The sequence below is a fragment of the Myotis yumanensis genome, unplaced genomic scaffold (genome assembly GCF_028538775.1).
Source record: "Myotis yumanensis isolate MYYU_CA2020_CCGP unplaced genomic scaffold, mMyoYum1.0.hap1 SCAF_4, whole genome shotgun sequence".
NCBI lineage: Eukaryota > Metazoa > Chordata > Mammalia > Chiroptera > Vespertilionidae > Myotis > Myotis yumanensis.
The window spans coordinates 45,204,199-45,229,542 of record NW_027223755.1 but is presented as its reverse complement, the minus strand read 5'-3'; the positions used below and the strand labels follow the sequence as shown (position 1 = coordinate 45,229,542).

The 25,344-nt window shown below is 38.0% G+C and overlaps 1 protein-coding gene across 2 annotated transcripts in view; it reads right to left on the bottom strand.

Moving 5' to 3' along the window:
• VCAN (versican) overlaps positions 1-25,344 on the bottom strand; it is a 114,003-nt gene that overhangs the window by 47,162 nt on the left and 41,497 nt on the right. For both annotated transcript variants that reach the window (XM_070412292.1, XM_070412293.1), the window contains exon 7: positions 19,031-21,667. In XM_070412292.1, the coding sequence (XP_070268393.1) occupies positions 19,031-21,667 (2,637 nt within the window). The remainder of the gene's footprint in view (positions 1-19,030; positions 21,668-25,344) is intronic.

Here is a 25,344-nt window from a genome sequence, read left to right as displayed (position 1 = left end):
TAAAGCTAGAATTCTCATTAAGTATCACACCACAGGCAATAAATTCACACAGTAACTTTCATTTGAATACAGAAAGAATTTTAAATAAGAAACATGCATCTGTGTCAAGAATACAAAGAATCCCAACCACATTCTGTACTTTTTTATCAATTAAGGAGATAAAACTAACCAGCCAAGCTACTCCAGCCAAATGCAAGGATCAATAAGGAAATAATTGTTCAATATTGTTTATTTATAAACTCTTGGGCCAGGAATAGGACAACTCATTATAGAATTTATTATAGAAACTTATTACAGAATTTAAATGGTTTCTAAATAAATTCCTTGGGTTTAAAAATAATATTTAAGAAAACAAAACATGTAAACATATACCATGAACGTCTTGGTGAATAATTATAGAGGAGGTTCCATCAACTATGATGTTGGTAGCTCTAAACATAAGTAGAGTGGAGAAAAGCAGAGAGAAGATACTAAGGTTGCCAGTGTGTCAAATGTCAACTTGTCAAAGAAACTGACACATTACGATGTTTGCCTAAATGTTTTACCAAAGAATGAATAACTTAAAAACAAAGTGTTTTTCTAGAAGAACTCTAATTGAGAATAAACAACTTATATAATAATTTTATTGGCTATCAACTCTTATTAATTCAATTAAATAAGGACCCTGGCATTCACTTTACATTCTCTAGTTTTAGTTCCAATGAACAAAGTATAACATTCCTTGAGTCCATATTCCACTTAGATAATGAATCCTAACATTTCTTACTATTCATAAAACTATACAGATTTCCCCTAACATGTTAAACCATCATATCAGAATATTTCACCAAAGACTCAACTGTTAGGTGCAGTATATTCCATTTCCTAATCTAAATAAATATCACAATATTTCAATCACAGCAATGGAAACATTGCATATTGTTCATAAACACACTCAGCTTCATACTGGCTTTGCACATGAATTTTAATTCACTACCAAAATCATGCATGCCACCCAATTGTATTATCTCTTCAGGAGCCCATTGATTGCACAAAATTTATTGAGTACCTCTTATCTACCAGACGGTATAGCAGACACTTGCCTACCAACTTTATAGAGACCTAAGACTTCCAAGGTATCGTCCAAGTATCTTCCAACTCTCTCCCTCTCTGCTCTCTCAGGAACAAATGCTCTTGCCAATAGGTTAGAGAAACTCTTTTCACCCTTTTTTAAAAGGGAACATTTGAGTGTACCTATTGCAAATGCTCCAAACATTACATTTAAATTATAATTTCTTTTTCCATCTGCTTCCAAAGTATCGGATCTCACTTGCCTTTACAATAGTAGAAAACACTGAATCATTTTAAGCTCTTTCATCTTATTCTTCTCACTCTACCATGAAGCTGGCAATGACCAAAGAACTATCAGCACATCATAATAGTGATTGAAGAGAAAAGATTTATTTTAAAAAGTGCTCATTTGATATGTTACAAAAATGTTCCATTTAGAAATTCTTAAATAAAACAAAGAAGTAAAATGAGAGTTAAAATTATTTTGTGTCCTTTTTCTTAAAGGAATATTCTCACAATTAAGCAACAAGTATTCATGATTTCAGTACATTTTGTCAACTTCCAAATGGTTCCATTGGATTTCTTAATATCGGTTTGAGGGTGCGGGAAATGTTGATTGCCTAAGGGCCGTGGTCAGCAAACTGCGGCTCGCGAGCCACATGCGGCTCCTTGGCCCCTTCAGTGTGGCTCTTCCACAAAATACCACGTGTGGGCGTGCACGTACAGTGCGATTGAAACTTCGTGGCCCATGCGCAGAAGTCGGTATTTTGTGGAAGGGGCCAAAGAGCCACATGTGGCTCGAGAGCCATGGTTTTCCCAGCCGCAGTTTGCCGACCACTGGCCTAGGGCTTTGAAGTTAATTTTTTTCTGCCAACAGATTCTCTACAGATCAATTTACATATTATTATCTCAGTATAGCCAATTTGTTCTCATACTTTTAAAATTTTAAAATTATGAAATCTGTCTAGTGGAGACAGGTGAATTCTTTCTGCCACTGGTCTCCTGTCATTGCCACCTTACATCTATCCCCTAATCCTATTTAGTCCCCTTTGTTTATTCAGCTGCTGAAATTACTTCTTCATCCCCCTATTTTATCACCACCCCTTCCACCCACCACACACATTATCCGAAAGCTGCAAGAGCTATAATTATTGCAAACTAGCAAAGTTTCTTTGTAGGGTGTGGCAGGGGAGAGGGGGACACCTGTGATATTGTAAAAGCAGGTATATCATTCCAAAATTGTGATCTGCTCTTCGTTGTACTAACAGTGCACCCTAATGGAATAATTAACGTTCCCACCTCTTGGGTGAACAAGTCCTTATAAAAGACTGCTGTATTTTAGAATTTTATTCTAAGAGTAATATAACTTCTATTTAGATTTCAAGAGTTAAACCACAGAACTCTACACAGTGTATGTATAATCTTTTCTATGTTTATGAGTGTATTTTAACAGCTTGACTTGAATAAACTGATACCACGGTTAATAGATTTTTTTAGTGGCCTTTCACACAAAGCTTTATTGCTAGCTGACCTCAAATTATTCAGCAAGTGTTTTGAAGTACTTCATGGTAGAGTTTTGTAGACATAGCACAAGTCTCCCAGTTATACTGTTAGCAGACACAAAACATAGTTGCTAAGATGCATAGGCAGCTGGCTAAAGTTCATGTTCTCTTCAGGGATTTTTACAACTTAAGTTTAAGAGCTTTCAATTAAATGTAAGCATATAGCAATCTACTTAGCAGAAATATATTAGTATCACATTTCTTTATTAAAATTGATTTTATTTTAATGAGCAACAAAAAAGATTTTGTTTCCTTGTTTTAAAAATACAACAGACAGCCATACTGCGGTGTGTGAGAAATACTCACAGCATTTAAATAGAAAAAACTTGAAGTTCTTTAATAAGTTTAGGTTTTCTGATATACACCTATAGATTCAGAAACCAGCCTGAAACAAATGCTTCTATTCCACTCATCTTTGAGATGCTCTTAATTAAAATACAAAGCGAACTGGCTTCATATGAAGCAAAGAAAACCAGCTAATGTGAATTTCAACCAGGTTACCTCAGACATCCTTTCCTCAACATTTGCAAAATTTGAGACACTAAAAATGGTGCCAACTCAGGATAGTAAAAAAATTTGACCTTAGTAATCAAGATATACCCTCCCAAAATTTTATCAGATATTTTTGCACCTTTAATTACCATAATGATTGGAAATCATGTGGTACTATAGCAATACTCAATCTCCCCAGCAGTGAGAGAGACTGAACTAAAGGTTGGGGGATCAATAGTGGATTATGCGGCCCATGTCTCTCTATTACCTCTGCTGGCCGAGGAACGCTTGGTGTGCCACCCAGGCATGTTATCTTAAACTGACAGCCCCCTTCTTGCTGAGTGAGAAGCTCAATATTTCTCCATTTATCAGGAGTTACACCCAGAAAGGGCAAAATATAAGTATGAGCAATATAAGCATTTCTGATGACCTTACTCTTATGAGGCAAACCTATTATGGGGATGATAAACGGGAATCCTCTCTTTTCCCAACTTCAGATAATTCTCTAATAATGCTGTCCCCTCAAGTGGAAAGAATGTGTTTAGATACCGCCATCTGGTCTAAGTGTGCTTAAGGAGATATCTCTGAGTGTGAGCTTGGGCTTATAGGAAAGGCCCAAGCCACTTCATAACTTCCAATTAAAGAGTAAGGGCTTTGCTGGAGAGCATAATCAAGTAATTTTGTGACCTTCAAGCATTTCTGAACAACAGGATAAAGAGCTACATGAAAGGGAAGTGAGCCACATTATTTGGTTTTTAAATGTTTCCTTAAAAGCAGAACAAATAAAAAATAATCAATCAAGGGCAGTACTTTTACAATCTTTTGCACTTTAGTTATCTAGCATTGTCAAAGCTGGTTACAGTTGATAGATAGATAGATAGATAGATAGATAGACAAATTGATAATTACCAGATATCCTAACACCAGAAAAATGCTTTGGTCAGATCCATGGATTTATAATTTAAATAAAAACTTTGACTAATATAAAATAACTGCCTCTAATAAACAAATATGGGGGTGGGGGCAAAGTAGGTTTATAGTTGTGAGTACAAAAAACACAGTTTATTATTGTATTATTACTTATTATTATATTTTCTATAGGAACAACTGTAAACCTATTTTTGCCCCATCATGTATATATACTTCTTTTCTAAGCCTCCAAAATTATGGCTACTAAGTTAAACTTCACCAAACACCATTTTTTATTTTGTAATGATGCCACTTCTTTCTTCAAAAATTAGTAGTAGTTTCTGGTCACCTCTACCATCTGACTTCTTCAAAAGAGTGTTCAAACATCTCCATTAACTCCCCACATTTATCCTCTTCCTTCAGTTCTCTGTGATTCTCTGCTTCTCTGCCCTGGAGACCAGCAGCTCCATGTCCCTATCTCAACATCCTCATTCCCATCTCAGACTTCCACTCAGAAAGAGCCCTCTGCCCCGACTTGGAATGCTTTCTAAGTCCTCCTGTGAACTTCTCCCGCACACTTAGTATGAAAGATCCAGGTAAGCCCGCCCCTCTCCAACATATCTCTCTAACACTCCTCAGCCCAAACTGGTGCTGTTTTTGATTTGTATGCCAAAGGACTCTGACATATTGTTTCTTATTTATAAATCCCCTCATTGTCAATGGGGCAAAAAAGAGACACATGTAAAACTTTCAACAATAAAGAATTTTTTTTTAAATCCCCTAGTTTTTATATTTTCATCTCACCTCCCTTACTTACTTCTATATTCCATAATTAAAGTGAAAGGATCCTTTAAACATGTAGTGCTCCTTAGACTCTGACCACTTAGCCCTTCTTTGGGGGATTTTGTTGGAAGAATGTCTACACAGTTATTTATCATCAAGAATGAAAATTTTCATTCTATACTTGTTTGATGCTCCCTTTAAAAGATTTACATTTTAGCCTGAAGAAATGGTTGTTCTTCGGCTGTAGTAACAGCCCCAATTCGAAACTATAACTAAAGAACCATACAGATAGAGGAGAAAGATGGCAGCGATATAGGCAGATGCGTCCCAGGTCTTGTCCCGGAGCAAAGGGAGTAAGCAGCTGAAACTAATAACACCCACCTCGAATTGGCGAATTTACTCAGCTGGTGAGACGGTTTGCAGCCGGGAAGGGCAGACCTCCCCTGGAAAGGTTAAAAACCAGGGATCTGGGCAGGAAAGTTTGCCAGACCTGAGCCCAGAGGGTCGGAGGGAGACCGCATGGCAAACAGCCGCGTCTCTTGGGACAGACACAGCCCCTGACTGGGGAAAGGAGTTCCGAGGGTTTGTGGATGCCGGGAGATTTGAGATTTGGATTTGGTGATTGCGGAGAACTGAGACTAAAGGGGGCATCCTGAGGAACTGACTGGACCATGCAGTGCCCATAAGAGAGGAGCGTTTCCCAGATCATACAGTGCTGGTAAGAGAGGAGCTTTTCCCAGACCAGTAAGAGAGGAGCGTTTCCGCGGCCAGCCAGCGTTTGTTTGTTTCTTTGTTTTCACTGAACCCTGCTCATAGGACAGTTCGGATACAGACACTCACCTGTGCTGAAGAGAGGGCGAAGGTGCGGACGGGTGGAATCTGGGGAGAGGCTGAGGAGAGAGGGGGAGCAGGGGGAGGTGGCAGCGAATTGAGTGCTGAGACACCCCTGGGCCCAGGACTGGGGCAGCCATTCTCTCCAGAGGGTGGAATTCCTCCCCCCAGCCCCCCAGGCAAGGAGCACAGCCACACCCAGATTCCACCCTGTATGAGATAAAGGATTAAAATAAGCTGATTAGTCCCTGGGAGTTACCAGGGTCTGGCCTATAGAGGGACTTTCAGTCCCACCAACAACACAGAGCAGGGTAACGATTAAAAAAGGATAGAGAAGCTGTATAGCCTCAGAGGCCAACCCAAAAACACTGCCACCCAGAGGCTGAGCCACAAACTGACTCTTAGGTGAATACAAATTAAGGCAGACTGGATCACAAATACGGCCTGCTTTAAAATCAGGACTGTGATTTACAACACGGAGGAACAGTGTAACGCAGGGAAATTCAACACTCTCCTAAATACCTGGCAGGACTAAGGTGAACCAGGCTGAAGAGTAGAAGAACCGAAAGACCATCACTACTGCAAATTTTTTCTTTTTCGTTTTTTTTTTCTTTTTTCGCCTTTTTACTAAGAAACCAACTTTTTTTTTCTTTTTCTTCTTTTCCATCACCTGATTTTACCCTTTCAATTACTACATTTTTATTTTTAACCAGTATTATTACTGCTACCATTTTACCATTTTTTAAAGTGCCATTTTATTTTCTCTTTATTTTCTTTTGGGATTAGTGTTCTCCATTCTATTTTCATCGTTCCTTTAGCATTAATTTTCCCTATCTCAATTTCACCTCTTTGCTAAAACCCTCTTCCTCACTTTTCCCCTTTTGGTGTCCTGTTTCTCTTACCCTATTCCTGCTTTAGATTTCCCCAATTCCGTCCTTTTACCCCCTGTCTAATTCCACCCTACTTATATATCCTATTTCCAATCCACTGCTCTAAATCCTTATACACCTACTCTTTATCCTTCTTCACTTTCCAAACATTTTTTTTTCTCTTATCCTTCTATTGTTTTCTTGATTGTTGAATATATTGGGGTTTTTTTTTTATTTGTTTGTTTGTTTTGTTTTGTGTTTTTTTTTTTCTTTTTTAGGACTGGTTGTGAGGTTGTTTTGCTTTTTCTTTTTATTCTTTTTTTCTGCTGATTTTTCCCTTCCCTCCCCTCACCCCCCTCCCCCCCGGTTATTTTTGTGCTTCTGTTTTCCCTTGCCCCTCTTGATATTATTGGTGGTTTGTAGTTTGCATTCATCTCCAGGGGTCTGTTGCTGGAATTTGTTGAGATTAGTGGCAGTTCTATTGGAGTTTGCTCCTAATACAAATAGTCTCTTCCCCGCTTCTACTTCATTCTCTCTTTTTTTTTCTTTTTTTCCCCCCTCTTTTTTCCCAATTCTATTTTTGCACTCCTTTTTTGTTTGTTTTTTTCTTATTTTTCTTTTCTTTTCTCTCTTTTGTCTCCTTCTCTTCTTTCTTCCTTGTCCCCTAATTCTCTTAATTCGGGTGGTCACCTTTATTTGGGGTTATTAATATCGTGAATACATTGTGTTCAGTGCCTGGTACGTTGTGCCTTGTTGTGTTGTATTTTGTGCCTTTAAATCAACGCAGCAGATCCAAGCAACAGCAGCCCCCTAATCACTGCAGCCTCCTGATCACCACACCCTCTGTCTGAGGAACAGCAGCTGTATGTGAAACCTCCCCCAACCAGCCAGAAGAGCCACCACAGCTGTGAACAGCACCCACCAGAGGAGCTGCTGCCAACTGAGGAGCAGCTGCTACCGCAACCACCCAAGGAGCAACCACAGCCCAAGGAGCCACTGCCACCCAGGGAGCAGCCACTGAACGACTCAACATCTAGATATGTCAGTGAGATCAAACATGGGCAGGCAAAGAAACCCCCAAAGGAAAGAAAAGGAGGACTCTCCAGAAAAGCAGCTAAGTGAGACAGAGGCATGCAACATAACAGAAAAAGAATTCAGAATAAGGGTCCTAGCGTGCATAAACCGGATGGAGGAAAAAATCAACAACATATGCAAGAAGCAAGAAGAAACAGATGAAAAAATCAATAACATATGCAAGACCCAAGAAGAAATGAAGAGCGATATAGCGGCAATAAAAAACACCATTGAAAGCATCAACAGTAGACTAGGAGAAGCGGAGGACCGAATTAGTGAATTAGAAGACAAGGAAGCAAAAAACACCCAAACTGTACTGCAATTGGAGAAAAAAACTAAAAGACAGGAGGAGAGCCTAAGGGAGCTCTGGGACAATATGAAACGAAACAACATACAAATAATAGGGGTGCCAGAACAACAGAAAGAGGAACAAGGGTTAGAAAACCTACTCGAAGAAATAATATCAGAAAACTTCCCTGAGGTGGGGAAGAAAAAAGTCACACAAGCACAGAGAGTCCCAAACAAGATGAACCTGAAAAGACCCACACCAAGACACATCATAATTACCATGGCAAATGTTCAGGACAAAGAGAGAATCTTACAGGCTGCAAGAGAGAGTCGGAAAGTTACATACAAGGGATCTCCCATTAGACTATCAAATGATTTCTCAACAGAAACACATCAGGCAAGAAAAGAATGGACAGAAATTTACAAAGTGATGCAAAGCAAAGGACTGAATCCAAGAATACTCTATCCAGCAAGGCTATCATTCAAATTTGAAGGGGAAATAAGAAGCTTCACAGACAAAAAAAGTCTAAGGGAGTTTATCACCACCAAGCCAGCAATGCAAGAAATGCTAAAGGGACTGGTGTAAAAAGAAGAAATAACAAGCTCAGAAAGAAAACAGCCACACACAAAAAAAAGAAATGGCTACAAACAAGTACCTTTCAATAATAACTTTAAACGTAAACGGACTAAATGCTCCAACCAAAAGACATCGAGTGGCTGAATGGATAAAAAAACATGACCCATACATTTGCTGTCTACAAGAGACCCACCTCATTAGAAGGAACTCACACAGACTGAAAGTGAAAGGATGGAAAAATATCTTCCAGGCAAATGGAAAGGAAAAGAAAGCTGGGGTAGCAATACTTATATCGGACAAAATAGACCTCAAAGTGAAGGCCATAACCAGAGATAAGGAAGGCCACTTCATAATATTAAAGGGATCAAAACAACAAGAAGATATAACCCTGGTAAACATTTATGCACCCAATTGCAGGAGCATCCAAATACATAAAAAAACTCCTGGAAGATATCAAAGGAGAGATCAACAACAATACAATCATAGTAGGGGACTTTAATACATCACTGACATCTCTGGATAAATCCTCTAGACAAACAATCAGCAAAGAAACATCAACCCTAAATGACTCACTTGATCAGATGGACTTAATTGACATCTTCAGAACACTTCACCCCAAAGCCACGAAATATACATTCTACTCAAGGGCTCATAAGACATATTCAAAAATAGACCACATATTGGGTCACAAACAAAGTCTCCCCAAATTCAAGAAGATTGACATCATACTAAGCATCTTCTCAGATCATGATGGCATAATATTAGAAATGAACTACAAAAAAAACAACCCAAAATACTCAAAACACTTGGAAGCTGAATAGCATGTTATTAAATATTGATTGGGTTACCAATGAGATCAAAGAAGAAATTAAAAGCATCCTGGAAACTAATGACAATGAAAACACAACAACCCAAAACCTATGGGACGCAATGAAAGCAGTCCTGAGAGGGAAGTTTATAGCTCTACAGGCCTATCTCAAAAAGCAGGAAAAAATGGTAGTAAATCATCTAACTCTACAACTCAAAGAATTAGAAAGAGAGCAACAAGAAAACCCCAGAGTGAGCAGAAGGAAGGAGATAATAAAGATTAGAGCAGAAATAAATGACATAGAGACCAAAAAGATAATACAGAAAATCAATGAAACCAAGAGCTGGTTCTTTGAAAGGATAAACAAGATTGACAAACCTCTAGCCAGCTCACCAAGAAGCAAAGAGAGAGGACCCAAATAAACCAAATCAGAAATGATAGAGGCGAAATAACAACAGACCCCACAGAAATACAAATGATTGTTAAAAAATACTATGGACAGCTCTACTCCAACAAACTGGACAACCTGGAGGAAATGGACAAATTTCTAGAAAAATACAACATTCCAAAACTCAATCAGAAAGAATCTAAAAATCTCAATAGGCCAATAACTATGGAAGAAATTGAAGCAGTCATCAGAAAGCTTCCAGCAAACAAAAGCCCAGGACCAGATGGCTTCACAGGGGAGTTTTACCAAACATTCAAGGAAGAACTAAAACCTACCCTCCTCAGACTACTACAAAAAATTCAAGAGGAAGGAACATTTCCAAGCTCATTCTATGAAGCCAGCATCACCCTAATACCAAAACCAGGTAAAGACAACACAATGAAAGAGAATTACAGGCCAATATCCCTCATGAACATAGATGCCAAAATCCTCAACAAAATCTTAGCAAATCGGATCCAGCAGTACATCAGAAAGATCATACACCATGACAAAGTAGGATTTATCCCAGGGATGCAAGGATGGTACAATATACGCAAATCAATAAATGTGATACATCACATAAACAAATTGAAAGAAAAAAACCACATGGTCATATCAATTGATGCAGAAAAAGCATTTGACAAAATCCAACACCCATTTTTGATAAAAACTCTCAGCATGATGGGAGTAGAAGGATCATACCTCAATACAATAAAAGCCATATATGACAGGCCCACAGCCAACATCATACTCAATGGACAAAAACTAACACCATTTCCCCTAAGAACAGGAACAAGACAAGGATTCCCACTCTCACCACTCCTGTTCAACATAGTCCTGGAAGTATTAGCCATTGCAATTAGACAAGAAGAAGAAATAAAAGGCATCCAAATTCGAAAAGAGGAAATAAAACTGTCCTTATTTGCAGACGACATGATATTATACATACAAAACCCTAGAGACTCCGTCAAAAAACTACTAGACTTAATACATGAATTTGGCAAAGTAGCAGGATACAAAATTAATGCCAAGAAATCTGAGGCATTTCTATACACCAATAGTGAACTTTCAGAAAGAGAGATTATAAAAACCATCCCATTTACCATCACACCAAAAAAATTAAGCTACCTAGGAATAAGCTTAACTAAAGAGGTAAAAGACCTCTACTCAGAAAACTACAGGACGTTGAAAAAAGAGATAGAGGAAGACATAAACAGATGGAAGAACATACCGTGTTCATGGATTGGTAGAATCAACATCATTAAAATGTCCATACTACCCAAAGCAATCTATAAATTCAACGCACTTCCCATTAAAATACCAACGGCATACTTTACAGATCTAGAACGAACTCTCCAAAAATTCATCTGGAATAAAAAAAGACCCCGAATAGCTGCAGCAATCCTGAGAAAGAACAAAGTAGGTGGGATCTCAATACCAGATATCAAACTGTATTACAAAGCCACTGTTCTCAAAACTGCCTGGTACTGGCACAAGAACAGACATATAGATCAATGGAATAGAATAGAGACCCCAGAAATTGGCCCGAACCAATATGCTCAATTAATATTTGACAAAGGAGGCAAGAACATACAATGGAGCCAAGATAGTCTCTTCAATAAATGGTGTTGGGAAAATTGGACAGATATATGCAAGAAAATGAAACTAGACCACCAACTTACATCATACACAAGAATAAACTCAAAATGGATAAAGGACTTAAATGTACGACAGGAAACCATAAAAATTCTAGAAGAATCCAAAGGCAACAAAATCTCAGACATATGCCAAAGCAATTTCTTCACTGATACAGCTCCTAGGGTAGTTGAAACTAAAGAGAAAATGAACAAATGGGACTACATCAAAATAAAAAGCTTCTGCACAGCAAAAGAAACCATCAACAAAACAACAAGAAAACCCACTGTGTGGGAAAACATATTTGCCAACGTCATATCTGATAAGTGCCTTATCTCCAAAATTTATAGGGAACTCATACAACTTAACAAAAAGAAGATAAACAATCCAATCAAAAAATGGGCAAAGGATCTAAATAGACACCTTTCAAAAGAGGACATTCAGAAAGCCAAGAGACATATGAAAACATGCTCAAAGTCACTAATCATCCGAGAGATGCAAATCAAAACAACAATGAGGTACCATCTCACACCTGTCAGAATGGCTATCATCAACAAATCAAACGACAAGTGCTGGAGAGGATGTGGAGAAAAAGGAACACTTGTGCACTGCTGGTGGGAATGCAGACTGGTGCAGCCACTATGGAAGACAGTATGGAGTTTCCTCAAAAAACTGGAAATGGAACTCCCATTTGACCCTGTGATCCCACTTCTAGGAATATATCCCAAGAAACCAGAAACACCAATCAGAAAGAATATATGCACCTATATGTTCATAGCAGCACAATTCACCATAGCTAAGATCTGGAAACAGCCTAAGTGCCCATCAGTAGATGAATGGATTAGAAAACTGTGGTACATCTACATGATGGAATACTATGCTGCTGTAAAAAAGAAGGAACTCTTACAATTTGCAACGGCATGGATGGAGCTGGAGAGCATTATGCTAAGTGAAATAAGCCAGTCAATGAAGGAAAAATACCACATGATCTCACTCATTCATGGATAATAGAGACCATTATAAACTTTTGAACAATAATAGATACAGAGGCAGAGCTGCCTCACACAGATTGTCAAACTGCAGCGGGAAGGCCGGGGAGGGTTGGGGGGCAGGAGGGAGGGGGGTAAGAGATAAACTGAAGGACTTGTATGCATGCATATGAGCATAACCAATGGACATAAGACACTGGGGGGTAGGGGAAGCCGGGGTATTGTCAAGGGCAGGGGAAAAAAAGGACACATATGTAATACCCTTTGTAATGCTTTAAGCAATAAAAAAAAAAAAAAAAAAAGAACCATACAGATAACTCAAACACTAAAAACTCCAAGAGTTATAAAAATCCAGGTAATCTAAAGGTGCAGGCACAGTCTCAATATTTTTAATCATTCATTTTCTCTCCAAATCCAGCATTCTATATAGGTTGATATCGGGGTGATAATCACTGTTTTCCTCAAATTAAAATACATACTTGTATACTATATACATCAATATAGTCAAAAGAATCCTTAAGCCAAAGCATACATAGTTCCTTTTAATTTCCATGTTGATAGAGAGAAGGTAACATGGATACAGCCAAGTGAGGTATGCAGTTCTGGGTAATTCGAGATACATTCTCCACCCTTCAATATTACTTTGACTCAATTACCGTTAATCCTGAAACTTTAAAAACATATGTCAATGATATATGAAATATGTTTCACATATTCCTCACTTACAGATGCCAAGATTCATTTAACATTTGTGACAAAAGCTACACTTCCCAAAATATGCTCAAAGACCACCATTTCGTTCAGACATAATTTTTCCTCCTTAAAATTGGTCAAGTACATTTTAAACTGGCAGAGTCTTAGAGCAGCCCCCTCCCCAGGAATTTTGGTATTTCAGCCACTGCCTATAGGTAGAAAGCCTTCAGTTTATCAGTGGTTTTGAACCCTCACTGTGCATCACAATTTCATGGGGCACATTAAGAAAGACAGATACTAATTTAAAAATGAAGCAAAATTAAGAAAATTAGCAATGCCTGAGCCCCACCACTAGAAATTCAGATTCAAGTTGTCTGATGGGAGGCCGGGTGGAGGGTATTTTTATTTGGAGGTTCCCTGGTTATTTTGAGAGATAGCTAGGGTTGAAAAGCAGTGCAGGCAATACTGATGCACTGGGTGATTCCCTGGTGTCTCTCACACCCCTGCATGGACGGGCATCCTGGCTGGTTACATGCTGGGGCCTGGCTGCTGCAGCTCTGGGATCTCCCAGGTAAACTGTGTGGTTGCCTAGTGAGGGGATAAATGTTCAGAGTTTCCTGGGAGACCAATTCTGAGACTTTGCCTGCTAACGATGCTTTTCATATTACTTAGTTCATATTACCTCTATTTTTCCTTTTACTAAAGCAAGCAATTTTCCTTCATTACATACTCTTTTGCTTACTAATTATTTCAAGTTGCCTTCTCAACTAATCTATAGATTGTATTATTTTCTTTACCCTAGCCACATAGTCGTTTGACTGAATGACTATTTCAATAACCCTCTAAAATATTTCCTTGAGGGTGGGTATGAAGAGATAGGCAGAGAACGTTTTATCTTCAGGTAGTAAAATGACTCCCTTAAAGAGCAGAGTAAGGGTGAGATTGCAAAATACTGAAATATGACAATTATACTACATTCCATTAAAGTACACAGGTTATACATTAGTACATTTCCTTTTCCTGTTCTCCAGAAAAATCAACTTTCGGAAACCTACTGTATGCATCATATGGTCAATGCAACAGAACTGTCCTGTGAGATACTGGGAATACTGTGGTAAAGCCAAGCAACGAGGACACTAGAAGCCAGCTGAGGTGGTGTATACCAATCATACGTGTGCACAAGCAAGTCTGGGTATAATACCATGACACAATATGTTAAATGTTCATAGACATCGATGCTAAACATAATTAAACTCTCCCTCTCCCGCCAGGGATTCTTTCCAGTTTAAAATCTCATACTTTAAATTCTAGCAAGTATTTAGAAGGTTCTTCATAATTTATTTTCTTCTCAAGAATCAAATTACTCTTTTTAAAAATAAGTATAGTCTTCTTGTCAATAGCTAGATGTTTCCCTCCGAATTCATACTCAAAAGTCTAAACACTGGCATATCTCTCTAAGGAACACCATTTTTAATGCAATAAAGTAAATTTTCAGTTGTCCACATGACGCCTTAGGATGAATGTTTTGCAGTTTTCTATCGCTTCAATTATGTTGTAAAAAAATTCGGAGTACTTCAATATAAATGAAAAAAATGTACAACAGTTTTCACCAAAACACATCGCCATCCCTATTGCCCCCAGCTAGGGTCATTCTTATAATCCTTCCATTGATAAAACCACTGAATAACCAATTCTTCTTTTTATACCTGACAAACTGGTCTCATTGAGGTGTAAACTGACAAAAATAATCACTTTTTTAAAAAACACAAAATTTTCAGCTTTACCTTATTAAAATGAAGCCTCAGAGAGCATTTCTTTTATCCCTATTGCTCCTCTCACCAGGCACGTCTGTCCCCTTAGCTACGCCCACCAACCCACCCCCCTCCAAAAAAGTGCTGACCACTGTCTGGGCCTGTGAATACATTTTTTATTCATTGCACAAATGAATGATCTAAGAGCTATTAAGAAAGAAGAATGTAATCCCTGTGTAGAGAACTAGAGGGTTTCCTTGACAACAACAAAAAGACAGCAGGGAATGCCCATGTGTTCTATGAATATGCAAGGAGAGGCTGGGCCCAGTACCTGCAAAAATTCATAAAGAATTCAGAAAAAGCTCTTTTTCTCTGAAAAAAAAAAAAAAAAAAAGAGGAATTGGTAGTTATTAAAATCATAAGCCCAATTTTCACACATAAAAAAGCTAATGAATTGTATGTGTGGGTCCTACAGAATCAAAACTATATTTAAATGCTATATTATAATAAGGGCTGCAGCTGCTTCTGATCTGCACCCTCCTGGCATCACCCAAACAGACACTGTCCATAGAGGATTAAAATGCTAACAAGCTCCTGCGGCCGAGCAGATACTGCAGTATAATTACGGTTGGCTCCCCGAGGTATAAAGCATCTTGAGTTTTAACTCGGTTTTTACCTATTTAGTACAAGACAGTCTAAATTTTCCTATATTTAGAAGTTCAGCATAAAATAATTCCTAAAGCTGAGAGGGGGTTCATTTGTGCTACGTGGTTCTCTTGTGCCAAGCACTGTGCTTGCAGCAGCATTCTCATGGGAGTCACTTCTGAATGATGTAAGCAATATGTAAGCAAAATTTTCAATAAGGAAACCGAGCAAAGTAAGTTCAAATTTAGTGGCAAAATTATCTTACTTAATATCTCATTGATTTTTAATATCCATTACATTAATAATTTTATATCTCTTGATACTTATATCATTTTAGTTTAGTATTGGCTTTATACTTCTTGCCTTGCACTCGGATTTAGAATGATATAAATGATAAAATAAGCAAAAAAAAAAATCTGACAAGACAAATAACATCAAGCTGGCCTGAAAAATATTATGTAGTTTATATGAACTTGTTTAAAAAAAAAAAAAAAAAACACTAATAAGCCACCTATTTTAAGGCTATAACTGTGAGCATTTGCATAAAAATGTTTGCATATTTCCAAGGTATTCTTTGATTTAAAGATACCAGTATATCATTGTTTTAAAAAACAGTCACAGTTCTGTTACACCAACTTGTGACATTTCAGATGATTTAGAAAAAAAGCATTCTTTAAAAAAAAAATAAAAGCCCAGAATTGAAGAAACTCTTCCTACACCATTAAACCCTGTAAACTTCATACATGTTCACAAAGAAAACCTTTTAATAATTTTCCAAAATGCAGGTGTGCAAATTACTCCTGAAATAGACAGGAGTCATGTTTTCAGTATCCCCCAAACCACTGTTAAATACACCCCATAGCATTTTTCAGCTCATAAAACTTTTATGAGCTGAAAAGTTCCTTCAGATTTTTTAACTGCTAACTCTAGCTGCCCTCTGGCAACAGCACCCTAAGTTGCTATTAAGATCCATTTGAACAAATATAACATAAACATGTCCTGAGTAGCATGTTTTGTTTAATAGTAGTAAAAAATATATAAAGATTTATAAGATTTGCTGAGTGTAGAAAAATTATGAATGTCTTGGTTTAGTGTAGCATGGGTGGTATTTTTGCTTACTTGGATATACAGTATACATAGAGGTTGAGTCTATGTTTGTGAATAGATTTATACAAGTTCATACATATACCAAGGATTTTCCAGTCTGGAAAAATGTGCCTTGATACATAAAAAGGTTGCTTTTTTAGGCACATACGTATTTTATCTTTGTTAATGTACACCTGCCTTAGAACTCATTAATTTAACATCTGCTTTAGGGCTTTCCCTTGCCAAAGTTCAAAATGCTTGAAAAATTAAGTTTCTCATAGGAAACAAGTAAAAATAAGCAGTTGTATCTGAGCTAACCTCATTGTCTTAATAAGGCAATAAATAATGCTTTTAGTCATAAAGAGAATGGCATATACAAACTATACAAAAATAATAAAGAGGGGGGAGATGTGGGAGAGGGGGAGAGAGAGAGAGATGGAGGGAGGAAACTAGGTAGATATAGGCTCACCCCACGCACTCACCCACCCACGCCAACCCTGAAACCCTGTCCTGATGAAGATAACCAAATACTCTCTTTCCCCAGAGTTTTCTGACCACTTGTTCTCAGTGCTGAACAAAAATTAATTTTAAGACAAATCTTGGTCCCATGCTTTAAAAGTGGAAGAAAGAAAAGGAACATCAAGTCATGTCTCCCGGATCCAGCTAAGTTCACTAGTCAAATATAAATACGCACCTTTGTATAAATGGCTGCTGGTGAGGTTACTAGACCCTCCATTTCGAGTAACTGTTTATAGACTTAGATTTTTTTTTCCTGCAACTGCCAATTCTTCCAGGGAGATGGGGTTTCACTTTTCCATTTTTGTAATTTGATCACTCTAACTTTAACAGTTTCCCATGTAGAAGACTTTTTTAAATGTAGAACATTCTTTACTGTTTTCTAGATTATTTGATTCAACTTAATATCTACACTAACAAAAGAGGAATATAAATTGGGGAAAAACTGCTGTGTAGTCAGTCATTCACTAAGTGTTGGCAGTAGCTCCTTTTCATTTCCCTTCACTTCTTCTTCCTAGTTATACCTTCTTTTCAGTTTTCCAAGCCTACTAACAGCAATCCTAGTCCCACTACTTGGCAACTCATCTTCTCTCTCCAACTCCAGTTCCCAGAAGCAGGAAAGGAATGTAGGAAATATGCTATGGCCTCTAAGAAACAGCATTGTCAGTAGGAAAATAATGCTCCAATCCTGGCCTCTTCGAACTGTATTAGAAAGTGAAGATTAACTTCAATACTCTGGGAATGTATTCCCTTCTCTTCTATTTACTGCCCCGGCAAGAGCTTGCACACTGAGAAAATTCTGGACAGCAGAGCTGTGAAGACAGTAGAGCTGTGAAATCTCCATCTACAGAGCTGGAGGCCAACTGATATGACAACAGAGTTACCTGTTTGTTCCCAAAAAGTGCCCTCCTGGGAACTCTAATGACGATAGAGTTACTCTTAAGAAAAATAACACCCTGAGGGGCCTATCTCAACAGTAAGAGAGAACACACCACATTCTTCTAGTCCGTCTTCCCAGAGCCATGTCAAGGAAAAATGAGTAGCCATTCATTTAATTCACATATTAACACTAGAATATAGCTCCTTAATTAAAATCAAGGATCTTGACTCCTAACTTAGAAAGAGACAAACAAACTTGATTTATTGAACTGTGTAGTCTAAACTCAGCTTACCAAAATTAAAAGATGGTGTGGTTTTTAGAAAGGAGCACAGTATGTTTGATAATGAAAATTGCAAGTATTAATCAATGTAAAAAAACAGCTTTTAAACATTTCACCAGAGAGATAAATAAGCAAAATATAAGGCATTCCTACAGATGAAACAACAAAACCATAAAATAATAACATGATAACCTGGTTTTAGGAAAGAGAGATAATGCTGACATAGCCATCTTCTGAAATGATATCGGATGCAATGAATTATAGCAATTCCTAGACCTGAGCTAGATTGTATTTGTCCTAAATATTTAAAGCCTCATTAAAATACCCAAGGACAACAACTTAAAAACATTTGGAACTTGCATGAAATAACATTTAAGCAGCAGACTATAACTCTCCCACAAGTCATATAATAAAAAAAAAAAAACAACCATAGCAAACCTTTAGATGTCTTTTTGTCAGCCCTAGGAATGTGAAAAGGGTTTTAGCTGTCCACAATGTAAGTACTGAAGGTTAATAGTTAAAGACCAATGGAATGTTAACACAGTCTAGTACTACACTGAGTAGTAATGCATGGAAAGACACTGAAATTAACACACTTTGTTCTGCATGTTCTGAAGTGATGTAACAGGATGATTTGGTTATATTAGATGACAAAGCAGGGCTTCTCATAACCTTTAAAATAAAATTGTATCTAACATTCTTCCAAATTCTTTAACATATTCTTCCAATGCTTGTACAAATATGTGAAGCTAAAACACAGAACTTTTTCACACTCCAGATATCTTCTAATGGCAGCATTTGGTAAGTTCATTTTTTTTCCAAAAGAAATTTTCAAGATAAAATGCTGATTGCCTTGACTGGTATGTCTAAAAAGCAAAGACTTACCTGTCTTGTTTTCTCTGACCTCAATAATATAAATATTTATGTCAGAGTGGAATTTTGTCCCCGTCGGGGGTTCTGGAGTGGAAAGTGCCTGAGGACGGAAGGCCTCTTTGCCTTCTACAGTGGGCGGTCTTGTTGGCTGTGTGACAGGAGGAGGACTTGAAGTTGTGAAATACTCTCTATCGATACCGGTTTCCATTTCCTTTTCCTCAAGGGTAGTGGGAGGAACATGTGATGTTGATTCTGCAATGATTACCATGTCACTGGTTGTCTCTTCACCGGGTTCTCTGTCAATGAGGGGAGGTTTCTCAGTGGGTGCTAAAGAGGGCTTGAATGCTGAAGTTGTGTGAAGTCTGTCTGCTGAACTGAAGGCGGTAGTCATCTCACTTGGAACTGTGGCTTTAATTGTTGAAAATTCTGGGAGTTCTGTGACTTTGGGCTTTTCGAATAATCCTGAACCTAACTCAATATAATCTAAAGATGTTTTCTCTCTTTCCTCAGTAGTGGTTTCTTCTATAAGCTGGGTAGCACTGGTGCTTAAAGGCGATACAACTCCCCTTGGACTAGTACCTTCTGTTTCATATTTTTGTTCAGCCCCCGGACTTAAAAATACCGTTGGCCCCATGCTTGGTGTTAGCCTTACAACTTCATCTATTTTTGCTTTGTGCTCAGTGACAGCACCAGGTACATAAGACAGAGTATGCTCAACTTTTCCAATTGGAGTTGTTTCTAAAATTGGGACTCTCTCAGAACTCGTCACCCATCTGTCTTCAGAAACAGTATATGCTGACCCATCACTTTCGTGTTCATCCAAAGGTAGTGTTGCTTCCTTGGCTGTGCCAGCTGTAGAACCAAGGGCAGGAACTGTTTTTTCTGGAGTCTGATCTTTCCAAGGAAATTCTTCCTGAGTTGTGCTCTGTGCAATTTCTGTTGTTGTTCTTATAGTTTCAGGAGAAATTGTTGCTTCCAGGTGAGTCTGATCAATGGCATGTATGTCTTGAGAGGGTTCACCTAGAACTTCACCTTCTGATGGAGCAGACGGTACCAACACTTCCCATTCTGTCTTGGGAATTACAGATAGAGGAACGGTATGGGAAGTGCTTACATAAGTAGACTCCTGGGTGCTACTATAATTAACGAATGTTGATCCTTCCATATCTGAAGTGTGTGCAAATTGAGGGACAGTAGATACAGGCTCAGAGACATCCATATCTTCTGCTTTATCCAAAGCACTTCCTTCTACAGTTGCATGAGCAGCTCGATCTTCCATGCTTGTGACAGGGGGAACTCTTTCTTCAGCTGTAGAATCCCTCAAAGTTGACTTTTCTATAATGCCAGTTGATGTAGTTGGCTGAAATCTAATTGTGAATTTCCCATGGTCTGTTGAGTCTTCTTCAGTAAACTTCTCTAATGGCATTTGAGTACTATCTGGGATAAGAGTAAACTCCTCTCCTCCATCCTGAGTGAAACTTGGGATTTCTTCATCCTTTCTACTCACTCCTGTAGTGGTGAGTAAGGCCGGGGGCAATTTTGGAGAGCGTGCATGTTCTGTGGACTCCAACGACTTTGAGGTTATACTATCTTCATCCCATGACCATTTTGATACAGTGACTACCTCCACACTTAAAGTGCTGTGGGTTGAATGCACTGTTGTAATACCCTCATCATACTTTGTAGTGTCTTGATAGCCATCTGTTTCTAATCCAACTGGAGTTCTTGTAAAGTCTTCCTCCACATCTCTTGCCACTGTTGGCACAACACTTAGCTTTGTTGTTGTCAGTGCTGGTGAATCAAAGGATTTGGTCATTTCCACCAAAGACTCTGAGGAAGCTGTAGAGAACTTCATTCCAGAGAAGTCCTCTTCCTCTATTTTTCCTATAAATGGGTCAACGGTGACCTTTTCCTGTATTTCATCCTTGGTATAAGTATCCGTTCTCAATGCTGGTATTAGTTGACTGGGGGTGGTGTCTTCTGAAGTCTTTGACACTGTAATGACTTCAGGTATTTGGCTGAAGACCAAGGTGCTCTGGCCAGATCTAACTGTAGATGTTCTGTCTTCACCACCATCCCCAGCTTCTCCCAAGGTGAAATAGTCAGTTGTTTTCACTAAATCAGAAGTAGTGCTTACTCTTTTCTTTTCAGTTTTGGATTCCAGGGTCATTGTTGTAGATACAAAAGGTGTTTCAGTTACAGAGAATTCTGTGGAAGGAATGTGCTTTGATATTTCCATAGATGTTACCAAGGGACCCACTTCTATTTGTTCAATTTGTGTAACTGATTCTTGTGTTGGCATGTATTCCATGACACCATTCCACGAATCAGTAGCATGATGGGAGGTGACAGTTGTACTTTGGGGCACTTCTTCCCTAATTTCAGATATAGTACTCCCAGGAGGTGTGGGTGAATCAGTGGCTAATCTGTGTGTGACCACTGGAGACTGAACTGTGGATTTCTGTTCAAAATTGGCTATGTTTCCCACAGCAGGGAACTTTGTTGTAATGACAGGTAAGTCAGTAGTTAAAGGGGTGATTGGTGTAGTTCTGTCAGGTACCATTTGTAGTTCTTTGGATAAACTGTGTGATGCAGTTTCTGTAAGGGTATTCAGATCGATGGTTGTAGTCTCTGATATATTCTGTTTGGCTAGAAAATAATTTCAAAGAGTTGATTAGACAAGGCACTAATAAAAAGTTGCACGTCCAGTGTTTGTTAAATGCTGCTGTGTATTTTGGGGTGACCCAAATGTGTTTTGTGATGTATGGGAATCTAAAAACTACTTAAATTAACCCAAAGGCAACTGAACATTTAATAGTCACCAACAGATCACTTGTTTTATAGTGTAAGGGTTATCATTGCTTTTACCCATAGGTGTGAATGACTGTTCCTGGTTAAGAAAAATGAGTATTATCTAGTTTTAAAATACAGAGATGTCCAAAAATATAGATGAATGCAGAGTTTGGAAGTAGTAGATAGGTGATTTATCAGAAACTACAGCAGCAACTTGAAGCCTAGTAGGAGAACTTAATGTTACTCTTCTGGAAGCTTCTGTACCCTGCCTCTAGGTTTCTCTCTCCTTCTCAAGCTGCACAGTGACTCAGGGGAGAGGGAGTGCCTTAGATTGCAAAACAACCAAAAGCCACATCAAATGTCCCCAAGTTACACATAAACGATTACATTGTCCATAATGCGGAGGGGCTTCATAAAAACAGGATATTAAACTTTTAAAACCACTCTTCACTTGATTCCAGGTGTTGTGCATTTGTCTTCCTCCTCCTTTCAACTCTAGTGGAGCCTCGTTCTAATAAACAATAAAATGTTTTTGGCAGAGGCTACTTGGCATTTGTTGTATTTCTACATTTTGTTCTAATGTTCTACACAATGTGCTTGTAGCTCTTAAAGGTCTTGGTTCCAGGGTTACTTTAGCATGAGACGCAAATGTAGAACAGGAAGTAAAGTACCCACATGATATATTTTAGGTCTGTAATTACAAATCACTGGAAACAACTCTGAGCATCAGAAAGAATAGGCTCAGGCAATAAAAAGTAACATGTCATCAGAAAACGCTACATGAGAAGGCATCCAGATTTACAGAGAATGGCTTGGCCTGTTTAAAGACATTTAAATTGTGTGTAACAGCGACAGTGTTGGAGACAAGATTCCTTCTCAACATGAGGTGGGGCCGGGGGGTGGGACGGGGGAAGCAGCAGCTTAGTACAGAAAGATTCTGAGTTGCCCTAGCCGGTTTCGCTCAGTGGATAGGGTGTCGGCCTGCAGGTTCGATTCCAGTCAAGGTCACATGCTTGGGTTGGGGACTCCATCCCCAGTAGGGGGCATGCAGGAGGCAGCCAATCAATGATTCTCTCTCATCATTGATATTTCTATCTCTCTTTCCCTCTCCCTTCTTCTCTGAAATCAATAAAAATAGTTTTTTTTTTAAAAAAGAAAGATTAGATTCTGGGTTATTTGTGTGCTGTTTGTTTTTTCAAATTCAGACTTTCAAAAATCAAAAATTAGTTGCCACTAAACTCAGAAGGAACTGTCCTGAGGAAACCTTAGTCGTTGCTTTGCTGTATCTTGTACACCTTAAAACTAGTTGTATGGGTAATGCCTGTTCCCCCCGATAAGAGTTGTAATATTTGTAGTATTTATAATATCTTGTGTCTTACTCTTAATCCCAAAACAGGAGTCCTTGGAAAATGAAATTGTATACCTTTGGACTCCATTTAGTCTGTCAAAATGTGATGATATGAGATCAGTGAAACTGTTCTAATACTAGGATGGTAAATACATGTCATTATATATTTGTCCAAACTATAAAATGTACAGCACAGAAAGTGAACTTTACTGTAAACTATAGACTGTGAGTGATTATGACGTGACATGTGGGTCTGCAACTGTAACAAATGTAAGGGGAATGCTAATAACGGGGGAGGTGGTGCCTGTGGGGACAGGGGGGTATATGGGAAATCACTGCATTGCCCACTCGATTTTGCTGTGAACCTAAAACTGCTCTAAAAGTAAATTCTATTTTAAAAATTTAATGATAAAATGATGTCATTTTGTTGTAAATCAGACTTGAGCTATAATAGCCCAGATTAATCAACTTTATAATAAAAACTTGGTGACTATATTACAGTGCATTTAAACAATCTTTAAAGTCTGTCACTATTTATCCTTCTTTAGTAAAACAAAACTAAATTTAAAAACAGAATTGAACTCTTCAAAATACATAAAATATCCTTTTCCTCCTTTTTTTATTTTTTAAAGAAAAGCTCTTTCTACATTCATTTATTGGAAGAAGCTTTAATCTATTTTGATTGACATGAGCAACTTAAGGAGCCAAAGCGTGGTTGACTGTTTTTCTTTTAATTCAATTCCCTATAGCCTCTGAAATTCCATCACTGTTACCTCATTTAACTGCCAAATATCATTTTTGTCTTATAACCGCATTCTTTGGGAAAACAGTAAAATGTACATTCAAAGAAAGTTACCATGGAAACATAATATAAACACTTACTACACTGCATATTATAAAAAAATTATTCATATTATTAACAACAAAAAAGGTAATTTTGCTTTTTCCCTCTGAGTATTTCATAGCTGATGAGATTAATTTAACAAGAGGTGATAACTGTATTAGGGCCAAACAGAGTCTGTGAATCAGGTATCCTTAGGTTCCAAGCCCAGTTCTGTGCTAGCAACATCTACAAGGCTATGCAAACACTTGACAGTGTTTGAAAATGAAGGACTCATTTAAAACACTCACTATGTCGTTGTCAATTATTACGGTACCATTTGGTGTTGGCTTCGTCTAGTCCTGGAACATAGTGAAGTGACCGTAATGCGAGTCTGAGAGGATCTCCCTTACAAAGCCAGGATTTGTGTGATATATATATATATATTTTTTTTAAAAAAAAAAAAAACGGTTTTCAGTAATTTTAGAGCCCTGTTAAAATGTCTGCTCATAATTAACTTAATTAATTATACTACTTGGAATGAAAAACCTCAAACTTCCTTTTTGGGGTTGGGTAGATTTTTCATCAATGTAACAGCCGATTCCCATCATAACTCAGCATAGCTCCTCTTCTGGGCCATTTGTTTCAACCACTTGCCCCACCCCGAAAAATCTTTTTTAAAAAATATAAATATCTTTGAAGAGGGTTGTGAGTGTCACTGTGTTAATGGTGATTATTATGAAGGTGAGAACACAACTGTAGGCTATTCTATAGGTGTCATTCCAGAAGCACTCATGTGGAGAAGTTTACGTCTTGGAAAACTACCAGTGTCCCCTCAGCTTCTTTGCCGAGGGAGCCAACAGAAATCAGCATGCTTCTTTTCCCACAAAAGCTCCTTCCAACCTTGCAGCTGTCTACCACACAGATGTTTCACATCACTGTCCTTATGGCATTTTATGTTCTATGGACTATCTTCTCCATGCTTCTGTTGGGAGACATCTGGCAGATTTTTCTAATAAAATATAAAAACCCAATTACCAGTGTGATAGTCGATTTAACTCATACCCATTAGCCTACATTATAAGGAAATGACTAACTTCAAATTAGTTCTTCTAGTTTAAATGGTTTATACATAAATAACTGTAAACATTGGAATCACAAATAAAGTGGATTCTCAGTAAGTTGATTCTATGTAATAGTTGGGGGGAAAGTAAAGATTGAAACAGTGAGATTAAAATGCAAAACTTTTAAAATAGTTTTGTAAGTGAGTGAATGCTAACATATTCAAATTCAATAAACAGAAAACATTTTTAAAATGTCAATAAGGGAAGAATAAGTTTTGGTGCCCATACTCAGATTATGATC